We start from the raw sequence: 12,355 nt of genomic DNA, 5'->3' as shown, positions 1-12,355 counted from the left end.
AGAACTAATTTTTTAAATTATTCAAACTAGACAGTCATTTTAAAAAGGAATTGACTAAAATATGTTAAAAAAATCCCATAATCAAGTTTCTCAGTCCTCAAGATGTGGAGTAGAAATTGCTTTGCCTGGTGTTTGCCTGTGTGTGTGCTCCCAGGGGCATGTGTGCATCTAGACCAGGCACTCAAAGGTTTAGAGGCTTTTGCCCAAGCAGTAACTGTGCAGTTTCTGTTTTCGGCCCCTCATGTACTTTCTGCTAAGAAATTAAGGGTGGTCTGTGCTTCCCACACGCAGGTCCAACCATTCCAGACCATTTCTGCAGTCTGATCCAGGCAGCCTTTGACCTTCTGTGCTTGCATTTTCTTTACACTTTGCCTTCAGGGGTTCAGTATTCTTCTGCCTCCCTCTCCATCGTTTTCTCACTGTTGTAATCCTTTTTTAGCAAGACCAGAGGCTCCCCACTCCTGTACCATGCAAGTTTCTCGAGATGAGGCGACCCTGTTTCCCTATGACCACCTCTTGCAATTCCTTCAGCTGCCAAGGTGATTTCCCTGTAGCATCTTGGTTTATCCTTTGCCTAGCTTTGTCTGTTGGAAATGGCCACACTGAGTTAGTGGGAGAGTCCTCTCTTTCATCTTTCTTTCACCTTGGAGTCCCTTTATTAAGCTCACCACTTCCAGTCTTTTTTCCCCGATACACTAAAATCTCGGTTCTTTGCATCTTCAGAATTTACATTTTGGACCTTTTCCATCTAGTTGCTACATGCAACTTTATTGCTAATAAACCTCATTTATGACCCATTTCTACCATTACCTGACATAATCTCTTGAAGTTTCTGGCTTGTGAAAAGGAATAGTCTATTGGGTGTAAACTCCAAATTCTGGCTTATCATCAGGGCACCTGCAGAAAACAAGGTGGTGTGATGTGAGATTTGGAACTCAGGCTTTTCCCTGTCTGTCCTGCCATGTGCAGAGTTTGCAGACCCAGGCAGGTCTTTCGGGCCATAGTATGAGGTTTCAGAACAGAAAGCATTTTCTGATATTACATTTTTCTCTCTCTTTTCTCCTCCCTCCCCCCCCCGACCAAAGTGTAACACTAATGTGAGTGTTCTCCCGGAGCTTTTCAAACAGTTTCTTTTGCTGAGCTACCTAGGATGTCAGACAAAACTTGAGTTTCAGTCTAAAAGCTGATTTTCTATAATGTATTTTTCTCTAAAGATAGAAAAAATAGGCTTATCTCCATTTAGTGTACTGTAGTTATGTCTGAGAGAGTCAACTGCAGCTCATGTTTGTCGGTATTCTTATTTTTAGAGGCTTTTCTCCTGTAAAAGGAGTTGCATTAAATCAAGAATGTGACAAGTTCCACAAAACATCAAGCCACTGAATTGTCGGGTGCCCCACTGCATACTTTTCACTTCTCTCCTTAATAGCTACATGTCATTTGTTGTAGTTTCTTCTGATCTTATGTTCATCTCAACTCTCACTGCACTTTGAATACAGGCCTTGTTAGCTGAGCTTACTTGTAGCCTGAACACGTTTGACAGGTCACCTGCAGATCTGATCTTGAATCAGCAGAAGACAAGATTTGCGTTATTTCTGTAAAATAATCCACCACATTACATGTTTGGGTTTTTTAACAGCCTTTGCAAACTTTCATTTAAATCCACAGTTTGCTAATAAGCTCAGGATGCAGATATTGCATTGGCTTCCCAACAGTCTTCACCAAAATCCTTAGGGTGATGGTGTCCCATCTCAGGAGACCGACATCTCCTTTTGCCTAGGCAATTAGCTATATATTCTTTATACGCAGCTTCTGTTGAGCAGTGAGACAATGTCTGGGTCTTAGCAGTAATTACTCTACAGTGCCTCTTATCCAACTGTCTTTTTATTGCAAACTCATCCCCAGATCTCATCTAAGGTTAACTGATGAAATTTTATTTCAGATGAGATATCCCTTCCTCCTCAAAACGTCATTCCTTGAAATCTGAGGCTTTGCTACACAAACTCGATACAAGATCACATTTCTGGAAATCTCAGCCATTCTCTCTGCTGTCATAAAATGCCCGGGGTATCCTTAGAGGGACTTGGTTCACAGGTCTTGGACTACCAGAGGATGAATTAGTCTTGCTAGTGTTGAATTTCCTGACAGTGAATAGAGCTCAGTACTGCCCTGACAACTTTGCCAGTATTCTTGAATATGTCGAGCACTCGGTTGGACCTGCACACGCACCCCTACTGAGGGGGATGCCACTTTCAAGGAGGAGATGTATAACAGCATTGTAGTTGGTAAAAATGGTCACAGAATCACAGAATGTCCACGTGGTTATTCCCCTTGGCCTGCCTGTCGGTGAATTAGATGCTGTTGTAGAGGTCTCACAGCAGCAAATGTACAAAAAGGCGTGCACTGAAAAGTGGAAGAGAAGTTTCTAGCTAGGAGCAAAATGTTGGAGGTGTTTCATGGACACTCTTATGTCCTGCATTTTCTTTCCCTTTCTATCCAAGCCCCTGATATTTTCTCTGTCTGCTGTTAAGAGGAGGTGAGTGGCAAGCACACGCCACCATTTCTGCACTCAGCAGAGTACATGTACCTTCATATTGGCTGCTGGGCAGAAAAGTTTGAGTCAGAGTGCTTTTGGTGTATGCATACTACCTGCAGAGGCACATGCATACAGGTAATGCACTTTGGAAACCTCCAGCTTTGGTAAGTATCACTTCTTTCTCTGTTCTGTAATAGCTGAACACAGATGAGCTTTCCACAAGCACTTTTGCAGATCAGAATATCCGAGAACTTGTGAATGTAAGTGATGTTTGCTGCTCCGTGTTTTAAATCTAAACTTTGTGTCTTTTAAGTACTGATGATCTACTTTTCTGTATAAATCAGCTGTCTCGGTATATTGCATGTTTGGACCGTAGGTTCCCTCAGCTTCTTGCTGTGAGACAGCTAACAGAATTGAGACGCTGAAATTGCAATGAGGAGTTGAGGTCGCTGCCTCGATTCCCTCATTCTCAAGCAGCGTGGCAAGTTCTCGCATTAAGCAAATGGCTTGTTTTGTTTCTCGTAGATTTCCTGAACATTAGCAATGGTTTTGAGCAGTTTCTAATTGATTTTTAAAACCCTAACCCTCTGCTTCTCTCATCCTTCCCTCTCTCCTGTGTTTGTCTCTGTATATGTGCTTTTTGTCTTTTTTTTTTGTGTGTGTGTGTTTTTTTTTCTTTTTTGGTGGCTCGTGTGTCCTTTCCCTGTGTTGCGGTGCTGTTTTACGCTGCAGAATTCGTCCAGCTCTGCCTCTTCAGAAGCCTCTGAAACCTGCCAGTCAGTGAGCGAGTGCAGTTCCCCCACCTCAGTCAGCTCAGGCTCCACCATGGGGGCTTGGGCCTCCACAGATAAGGTGAAAAACTTCATCTCAAAGACATACAAACCTACTAGCTCGTTATCCAAACACAGTAATATTTGGAAAAAAAAAACAAACCCGTGCATGAGACGCAGCCAGGATTCCTCCCTGTGAAGATGAGAATAGGAACTGTTGCACACTCCCTTAGAAATGAATCTGTTTGAATAAACCACGGCAACACTTGCCTTTAAACTAGCTGCTAGGGGGAAGCTACACATTGGGCATTTTACAGAGGTAGTTTTCTAAGAAAAGCTCTTTGTCCACCTTTTCTACTCAAAGAGATTGTGGAAGGCTGCCCAAACCCAGCTGGCTGCCTTACAAAGAGCATCTTGCCCAGGTTGTCCCGTTTGTGGCTCCTCCTCTCTCTCCCATTAGGTAGCATGTATTACACTGAGCAACTGGGGTGTGGCTTTGACCAAAACAAAAAGGAAAACAAAACACAGATGGCTGGAATAAAGCACAGAGGATACGCTGGGAATCAGGGAGGAAGTGGTAGCGGTCTCCATTCTCATCTGGTAAATCCTTGCTGTTGGTTTTTCCTTTTCGTTTCTTCCATATCATCACACAGCCAGAACACGTCATTTTCGAAGGCTGTGTGCTTTTCCTCTCTGTCCAGCTACACAGAATAAACGCCACCAATGCAAATGCCTCCAGTACTGGAAATGTGTTTCTGTGTCCGCAGTTTGCAGGGTACTTCAATTGCAAAGGCTTTTTCACAGTGTGCTGCTTTCATGGACAGAAGGCAAAGCCACTCAGCCTGGAGACAATGACTGCTAGACTGATGTCTGAAATTTGTTATATACCAAATAACAATTTTCAAGCAATGTCACTTCTGAACCAAGCATTGTGTCGATTTTCTGTTGTTTATTTGCAGCAAAGCTAAGATTTTTCTTTTGTTTTAAGATACAGAAGTTTTCTCCCTAGAACGCCAGAGTCGCAGTATATTTCCATATTCATTCTGTTTATATTAATTTCTCTGTTTTTGTTTGTTTATTTGTTTCGTTTCCAGTTGTCTAATGGGTTTTATCACTGTAGTTTATCAAGTGACCCATCCGTAGCTTCAGTTGGTGCAGGTCCTTTCCCTCATTTCCCGCCTGTCTCCCGCACGTGGACTCGGGCTCCCTCAGCCCTCCTTCCAGACTACGTTCATTATTACACCATTGGGCCAGGCATGTTACCATCATCTAAGATCCCTAGCTGGAAGGTTTGTGTTCCTTTTGTTGTGGCAGTCCTCACCTCCTCATACCAACAGTGTGCGCACGGCGGCTGTTGCTACCTTTCGATCCATGTAATTACTTGTTGATTTGCTCTGTTTAATATCACTCTGAATGGGCACTGCATGGTGATTGATAATCAGAGAGCTAAAATCCAGTAGTGGATATTGCTGAATGACCTTCTCAGAGTAGAGCTGACAACACCTAGGTAGGCAGGAACAGTTTAACTCTGGAACATTGGTGAAAGCACTCTGGGCTCTATTCAGCGAGAAAGGAGCTTGTTTAGCACCCTCAAAGCTCTCACTTGAGCAGGGAAGTGCAGGTTTGGCATCCAGTTGGCTTAGTGAAACCGCACATCGAACAGCGCGATGCTCTCCCTGCGGCGGCTGTGCTTGGCCCTCGCCGTGGCCATAGGCAGGCACGCTCTTGTGGATCTAGCTGGAGTGGTTTAAGAAGGTGCTTGTCACCAGGTGAACCCAAGTGATGACTGAAGCTGTCCCAGCTTTACTGAAAGGGCTCACGCAGCTTGTTTTGCTCCCTTGGGTGAGACCACTGAAAAAGAGTGCAGTAACTTCTTTCAGTTGCTCCAGCTGGATCTGCAGGGATCTTCCTTGGCATCAAAACGTCTCTGCTCTGCCAGAGCCTTGGCTCTCGTCCCTGCCAAGTGATTCCCCTGGGAGACTCTGCCGCGGAGCAAGGCGAGAAGGTCTCTTGTCTGTTGCCCTGAGTCTTCACAAGACTGATATGCAGTTGATAGTAGCTGCACAGGTCTTAGTTGCCTGTGGATGGTTATGTGATACTGCATACGCGTGGGACCTTCTTATCCATGTAAATTGAGATACCTTGTTACAGACCCCGCTAATATCTCTCTCCAGCAGCCGGTGACTGTTGAGATGTACACACAGGGTGGCTGCAGTGGTATTGGGGCTTCACTATCATTAGTTGTGTCTGTGCTAGAAGCACTTCGCCAATATATTTTACAGCAAAACACTTAGAGCAAAGACACAGCTGTGCAGGCAAAGCAGGTTCCTGTGTGCTGATAAATCCAAAATACCTGACTGCACGAGTCTTCTGCCAGTACTTGCACTTCTCGTACCTTGGACTGAGACACGTCACTAAAAATCCATAGTGTGTTCTTAGCCCACCATGAATTATTTCTCGGCAGGCTGTGTGGAGGCTGCCCGGCAGCCAGCTGCTGCCAGCGGTGGGGTGTGTGGCCCGTTCTCACACACAAGTTGTTTCTTTCATTTTTAAAACACCCCTTGCCTTGGTGAAGTTTTAAAACCCTCTTAGGACTGGGCTTGCCGTTGCAGCAGCTCGCGTTTGGGGAGCTGCTGCTTAGCAGTGGCTCTGTGTCCCAGCACAGGTCACCGGTCAATCCTGCTCTTTGTGTGCAACGTCTGGTTTCTGGACACCCTCAGGACTTTGCTTAATAGAGCCCTGAGTGATTATAGCCCTCGTGGCCTGAGGAATTTCTGTTTCGAATTTGGCACCAGTAATTCAGAGTGAAGTTAGTCTTTCCTCAGTACAGTTCACTATTATAAACTAGATTTCAGCTAGTGTGTAAACTGAGAGATGACTCAGAGTAGCTCGCTCCCCTAATGTCTATCCAAAATCTGTTCAAGCCTAATTTTTCAGAGTGAAGACATGCGTAACAGCACGTAATACTAGAACTTGGTCTAGAACAGTTACGTTGCTGACTGGACATTATGTATATTTCCTGCTGTGTACCAGTGATTTTTGCATTTGAATTTCTGAAAATATAGGCTTTAACGCAATGGATTTTCATTTAGAGAAAACTGTGGTATTAAAATATCTTCCTATAAGAACACTTAGGTAGAATAGGAAATTAGAGTCCTTGTAATAAAGGGGATGGGTTTTATAAGTGAAGATTTTTAATATCCTCAAAATTAATTTATCTCTAGCCTTATTCAGAAAGGCATATCCAGTTTGATACATAATCTGTTGCATTAAAATTGCCCTTTCACATAGTTTTACTTGTAATTAAAGCGCAATTACTGATGAAAGCTATCACTAACAAGCACGTTTCCTTAGGACTGGGCCAAACCAGGCCCATACGATCAGCCAATGGTGAACACATTGCAACGTCGCAAAGAAAAGCGTGAACCAGATCTCAATGGAGGAGCTCAGAGTGGACCCCCTGTGTCCTCTGAGGAGGCCCAGAGACCTCGGAGCATGACAGTGTCGGCTGCCACAAGGGTGAAGCTCTATTTTTGAATACACTATTTGGTGCAAAGGAAATGGATGTGCTCGCTCCTGCCAGTAGTTTTTTGACGTGTTCCATGTTGGCACATGTTTATCCAGCAGGCGGGACTGGTGTGGTGTTGGTGTGGTCCATGGACGTTGGGTGGGCGTGAGAGAATGTGCTCTTGGATATTGGCATTTGTAGCACAACAGCATCCAAAGAAGTGTAATGACATTGTAATGAGTCTCCTTCCTGTGTGTAACCAGCAGGGTGAGGAGATGGAGGCCTGTGAGGAGCTGGCGCTCGCTCTGACGAGAGGGCTGCAGCTGGACACCCAGAGGAGCAGTCGGGATTCCTTGCAGTGCTCCAGTGGCTACAGCACCCAGACAACAACTCCGTGCTGTTCAGAGGACACGATCCCATCTCAAGGTACCCATCCAAGAGCTGTTCTTTCTCAGAGCATTCCCAGCCTGGCCATCACAGACTCACCCCTTGGTGCCAGGGAGCTATATTCTAGCAGCTGTTGCTGACTGGCTTTGTAGTCGGCCGGGGAGAAAGGGGTGAACGTTGCTGTTGTGAAGTTTTTTCCAGCTTGGAATGCAGCCTGGATTTATTAACTAAGTAGAAGCCTCGATGGCTGCGTAGTGTACTGAAAGATCAGATTTTCTTGTGCATTCCTGGAATTAGTTATAGCTTAAGGATGCTGCCATTTTAAAGAAGACGCTGGAGTTACATTTCATGGGTTAAGGGGAATGACACTGGTGTTGCATCGCACAATCCTTGTGGTAGTACTGTCCTTTCAGAGCTTTTGTCTAAGCAAATAACGCGCTCATGAGCTTTGCTTTCTTGTTCTGTCCGTACTCTGAATGTGCTCTTGGTTTCCCTTTGTGACCTTTTATTTCCTGTCTAAGCAGAAATTGTCATCACTGGAAAAAGAATCCATTGGAGACCTTAACTCGGGCATACCTGGGAAGGTGCAATAAGGTGTTGGGTTTTGTCCCCTGTTTCAGAACCAGCAGCAAGCTGAGAGGGACTGAGTTTGGTGTTTGTGGTTCAGAAACTGCCTCGTTTGCTCAGCTGAGGGCGGTCGTGCCGTGCCATCACAAGAGGCAGCAGGGCTTGCGGAGGGAGGGCCTAGCTTGGCTCAGCAGCGACGTGGGAAGGAAGGAACCCAATGCAGTTACTAAAGCTGAGGCTGAGCTTTCAGAGCTGACAGCTGGGATTTGCTTTGTTTGCAAAATAAGCAAATTTGCTGCTGAAATCACTGGTATGCAGTGCCCCGAGCCCCACATTGCCTCGTCTAAAGTACATTTCTTAGTCACTGACTGTTTGAAGTATTTGTATCTACCAGTGGTAGCATATGGCTTGTAGGATGCTGGTTTTGGTATCGTAATGCTATCAACAAACACTGAGTTTTTGTTAATTAATTCTTTTCAGAGAAGGTACTGAGTGTGTACTTTTCTTATTCTGTTTCACAAGAGATGTGGGCACCCTGCAGCTTTAGGGTCAGTCTGCTGTAGTGCCTGCCTTCAGCCACGCAGTCTGAGAATCTTGGTCGCAATATCTCAGGCTTCCCTCCTCCTAAAGGTGAAACCTCTCGTAATTGCTATTGACCTCCAGGCTTTTTTGGTTATATCTACTTTTTTTGGTTATACATACTTTAGACTTACTGAGGTGACTCAGCTGTCTGCTCCAGCTTGTTCCTAACTCTGTCTTTTGGCATCAGTTTCAGATTATGATTATTTCTCTGTGAGTGGTGACCAGGAGGCAGAGCAACAAGAGTTTGACAAATCTTCCACCATCCCAAGAAACAGCGACATTAGCCAATCCTATCGCAGAATGTTTCAAACCAAGCGTCCTGCTTCCACCGCAGGTCTGCCAACCACGCTTGGACCGGTCATAGTCACCCCCGGCGTCGCCACCATCAGACGGACCCCATCCACCAAGCCCTCAGTGAGACGCGGAACCATCGGGGGAGGTCCCATTCCGATCAAGACGCCAGTGATTCCTGTCAAAACACCAACTGTCCCCGATATCCCAGGGGGGCTGCCCGGCGCCCTCACTGGGACAGAAGAATGTCCTGAGCAAGGTCCCGAGTCTCCGGCTGCAGGAGATGGTGGGCAAGGTGTCACCAGCATGCCCTCATCCTCATGGAGCGGACAAGCATCTGTCAACCCTCCGCCATCCAGCCAGAAACTGAGCGCTGCCGACGAGCAGAGGCAGGCAGTTCCCGAGAGCGAGGGGGAAGAGAGCGACCGGGATGGCGTCAGCCCCCTGGCGCCCGCGGGCCAGCCGGAGCTCGATCCCGCAGAGCTGAGCCCCGGGGACGTCCCGCAAGGTGAAGACATGCTGAACGCCATTCGGCGTGGTGTCAAACTGAAGAAGACGACCACGAATGATCGCTCAGCACCTCGTATTTCCTAGGAGTGGAAAAGCTGACAGAGTACTAGCCGCCGAGAAGGAACTGTGAGGAAACTAATTTGTCTCTATCCATTCCAATCTGTAATCAATGAATTTTTTTAAGATACTCGGTAACAGACAGTCTGAAAGTACTCTAGAAGAGAAAACAAGGTGAAAGAGCGTAGTAAGACATAATCTTCACTGGTGTTTTAATTTGTAAATATCAATTATTTTGTTTCTGCATTTTTTTGATCTAAGTTACACTTTTAATTTTTCTGAAGGTGCCAAATCCCATTTACCTTTTTTATAACTCTCTTTGTAAAGTTTTAAATCATAGAAGAAAAAAAAAAAAAAAGTTGAGTAGTTAACTTCAGCAAAGGGATTTAATGAAAATTTGGCTTTTTTGCAAGCTTTTGTAGAGCGCCTTGTAATGGTGAGGTTAAAAAAACAAAACAAAACAATGGGACTTATTTTAAAGTTTGAGTCAAGCTGTAAGGAACAGATCCGCATTTAAGTATTAAAAAAACAAAAAGTTTGAAAAGCAGGAATAAAAATTGATAACAAAAGCAATATATAATGCAAGGAAGAAACCTGCAGTTGTAGAATATTTGGGGGGTAGTGGGGGGAGGGAGATGCCATCAGAATAGCAGATGCTGTTGCACAAAAGTAGCCTAGTAGGATTAATTACTAGTAGCTTCATGGTAAATGCATCAGAATAAGCCATACTGGATTGCAGTGTTTTGTTTCTGTAGGGTGTTCTAAAGACTGGGGTTTTTTCCACGTTTCTTTTTTGACTGCACAGCATCAACTCTCAGTCACATGCATGCAGCCTTAACTGTGTAGGCTTGGTTCTTCCACCTTCCCTTTCCGTTCCACCACTCATCCTTTCACTGAATACAAACAAGGACGACAAGCTTAAGGCAGTTACAAATGTGAAAACATTTTTAAAATGCAAGCAGGGAGTTCTTAGATATTATCAAAATGCCTTTTTCTGACTGTGCCCAGCAGGCTGGGCACCTTGGAAAGCCCAAATATTTTGAGAAAACACTTAACAATTTGACAGGTGTAACCAGCTTGTGATCTAATAAACTGCAAATGTTTCTTTCCAATACAGGGGCTTGTTTTTCTTAACTTCTTTTACATGGCAGTCGATTGGCTTTTCTTAAATATCGAAAAGAAAGGGGTGAAGGGTGGGGGGTGGGGAGAGGTACTGTTTTTTTGATAATAACTGGGAGTCTGACCACTATATTCTCTTTTTTTGTACTTTAAGTCATGTTTTTGGAACGCTATTGATAGAATTATTAAGAGTTGGATTTTTTCCTTAAAGTAAGTTATTGCTGCAATACCCGTCTCCTAAAGCTGATAGAAATATGCAGACCCCAGGGCATGACCCGTGTCCCCATCAGACAGTCAGACGGACGCCATCTGCCCACCCACAGCAGACCCAGGCGTGGGTGGACACCAGACCTGCGCGTCCGGGGTTGTCCCAAAATGCACCAAATCATGCGGAGAAGGGGCGAGTTTCCACCACACGCTCTGCAGATTTCTCTTGGCTCTAGACTTGCCTACATAACCTCTTATGCTTTAATACATAACTGCACTGGATGTGAAACTTCTAGTAACTGTGTAGTCACTGTGTTCTGTATAACATTTTACACTGCTGTGGTTGCTAACCTTTTTATTTTTTGTTATGGCTTAAAAGCAAAAAGCAAAAAAAAAAAAGGCATGATTCTTAGAAAATATTAAACCTTCCTTTCTTTGAAAAACAAGCTCCTTATTACAGGATATAATAAACAGTAGTGCCTGCGGTGTAGCCCACCAATCTTGATACAGTAGCTGATGCATTGTGCAAATGAGGCTTTGAGATGGTTTTTGCATAAACAAAAACTGCTAGGAGATAATAGTTAAAAGTGTTATTTAAGCCTTTGAAATAAATGGATGTAACTGTACCTGAGTACAGCTCTTCACTTGTTTAGTTCTTAAACGTTAGTATAATCCGTAAAATTTAATATAAAATGTTGCCAAATTCAATGTAGAAAGAATGTGACAAAACACTTTGGATAGTTCTATTGTTTGTGTTTTTGCATATTGTAAAAGCAGTGTCACAGCTAAAAAATAAAATGTTTCTAATGGTAAATTATTGTGGTTTAGTTGCTAGTTTGTACTGAGAGTTGACCTCTCCCTGTGCAGTTTTTTGTTCTAAACTTGTATAAATAATTGCTGTAAGTGTGTCTCCCTTCTACATTGTAATGATTGCTTAAGCCTACATTATAAATAAAGAACTGCTGGAAAACTTCTGCATTTCAGTTCTTGAAGACTTTCTGCTTCCAGAGCTTTGGTTATCAATGGTGTCCTTCTTCAGGCTTCTGAAGATCACGCAGGTTCCACCTGCATGTGACAGAAGCAAGAGAGAATTAAAAAATAAGTCACTAAAATTGCATATAGCTGCGTTTTACAGCTGAGCTGTAAACTGGAAGGGTAGTAGCAGAGCAAAAGGTGCATTGCTAACGAGGGAGATTCCCATTAAATAATATCCGATGACATTTCTCTGTCCCTCACTGTTACCTGTTGAGGTAACTCAACACGTTTGTTCGTCTGCTTCAGTGCTGGACCGCAGTTCCTCTTGCCAGAGGAGGAAGGTTGCTGCTGCCCGTGCTTACTGCCAGAACTTACCAGCACACCACCAGCGCTGTCTCCCGCACGCTCCCGAGTGGCTGGAGACTTTCTTTGGTTCAGTTTCTCAGGAATGAAGGTAGAGGGAGGACGTTGCTCCCACTTGCAGGTACCATGCAGTGCCCTAATTTATTTCCTTGCCACTGCAATATTTTTTGTCCAGAGCTTTCCATTTGTCACAGAGACATTAACGGAGAACTGAAGGTGGTTGGGCTGGAAATGGGTCCTGTTTCCAAAAAGATGGTAGTTTCATTCCCTGGGTCACCCTCTGGCTGTACCTCACACGCTGCTTGCCCACGCTCCCTCATTTTGAAGTGTATCCCTGCTGTTCCTACAGCGAATCAAATTCACTTGCAGCCATGTGTGCCAGATGTTTATTTTCTTGTGGGGTGGGTTTTTTTGTTGTTGTTTTAATGCTGGGATGTGGGGCATCCATCACATCAGGCAACATCAGTCAGACCTGCTCCGGTGTTT

At 44.5% G+C, this 12,355-nt stretch overlaps 1 protein-coding gene across 1 annotated transcript in view; it reads left to right on the top strand.

Moving 5' to 3' along the window:
* Positions 1-9,557, top strand: part of MTSS1 (MTSS I-BAR domain containing 1) — a gene marked incomplete at its 5' end in the record, with an annotated part of 109,933 nt that extends 100,376 nt beyond the window's left edge. The window contains 5 exons of the mRNA XM_029086680.1: positions 3,266-3,385; positions 4,398-4,592; positions 6,658-6,822; positions 7,075-7,237; positions 8,535-9,557. Of these exons, the coding sequence (XP_028942513.1) occupies positions 3,266-3,385; positions 4,398-4,592; positions 6,658-6,822; positions 7,075-7,237; positions 8,535-9,232 (1,341 nt within the window). The remainder of the gene's footprint in view (positions 1-3,265; positions 3,386-4,397; positions 4,593-6,657; positions 6,823-7,074; positions 7,238-8,534) is intronic.
* Positions 9,558-12,355: the final 2,798 nt, after the last annotated feature.

This window comes from Antrostomus carolinensis, unplaced genomic scaffold (assembly GCF_000700745.2).
Source record: "Antrostomus carolinensis isolate BGI_N321 unplaced genomic scaffold, ASM70074v2 scaffold5619, whole genome shotgun sequence".
Taxonomy (NCBI): Eukaryota; Metazoa; Chordata; class Aves; order Caprimulgiformes; family Caprimulgidae; genus Antrostomus; species Antrostomus carolinensis.
Note: the sequence above shows the minus strand (reverse complement) of the source record. Positions and strands in the feature narration are given on the sequence as shown.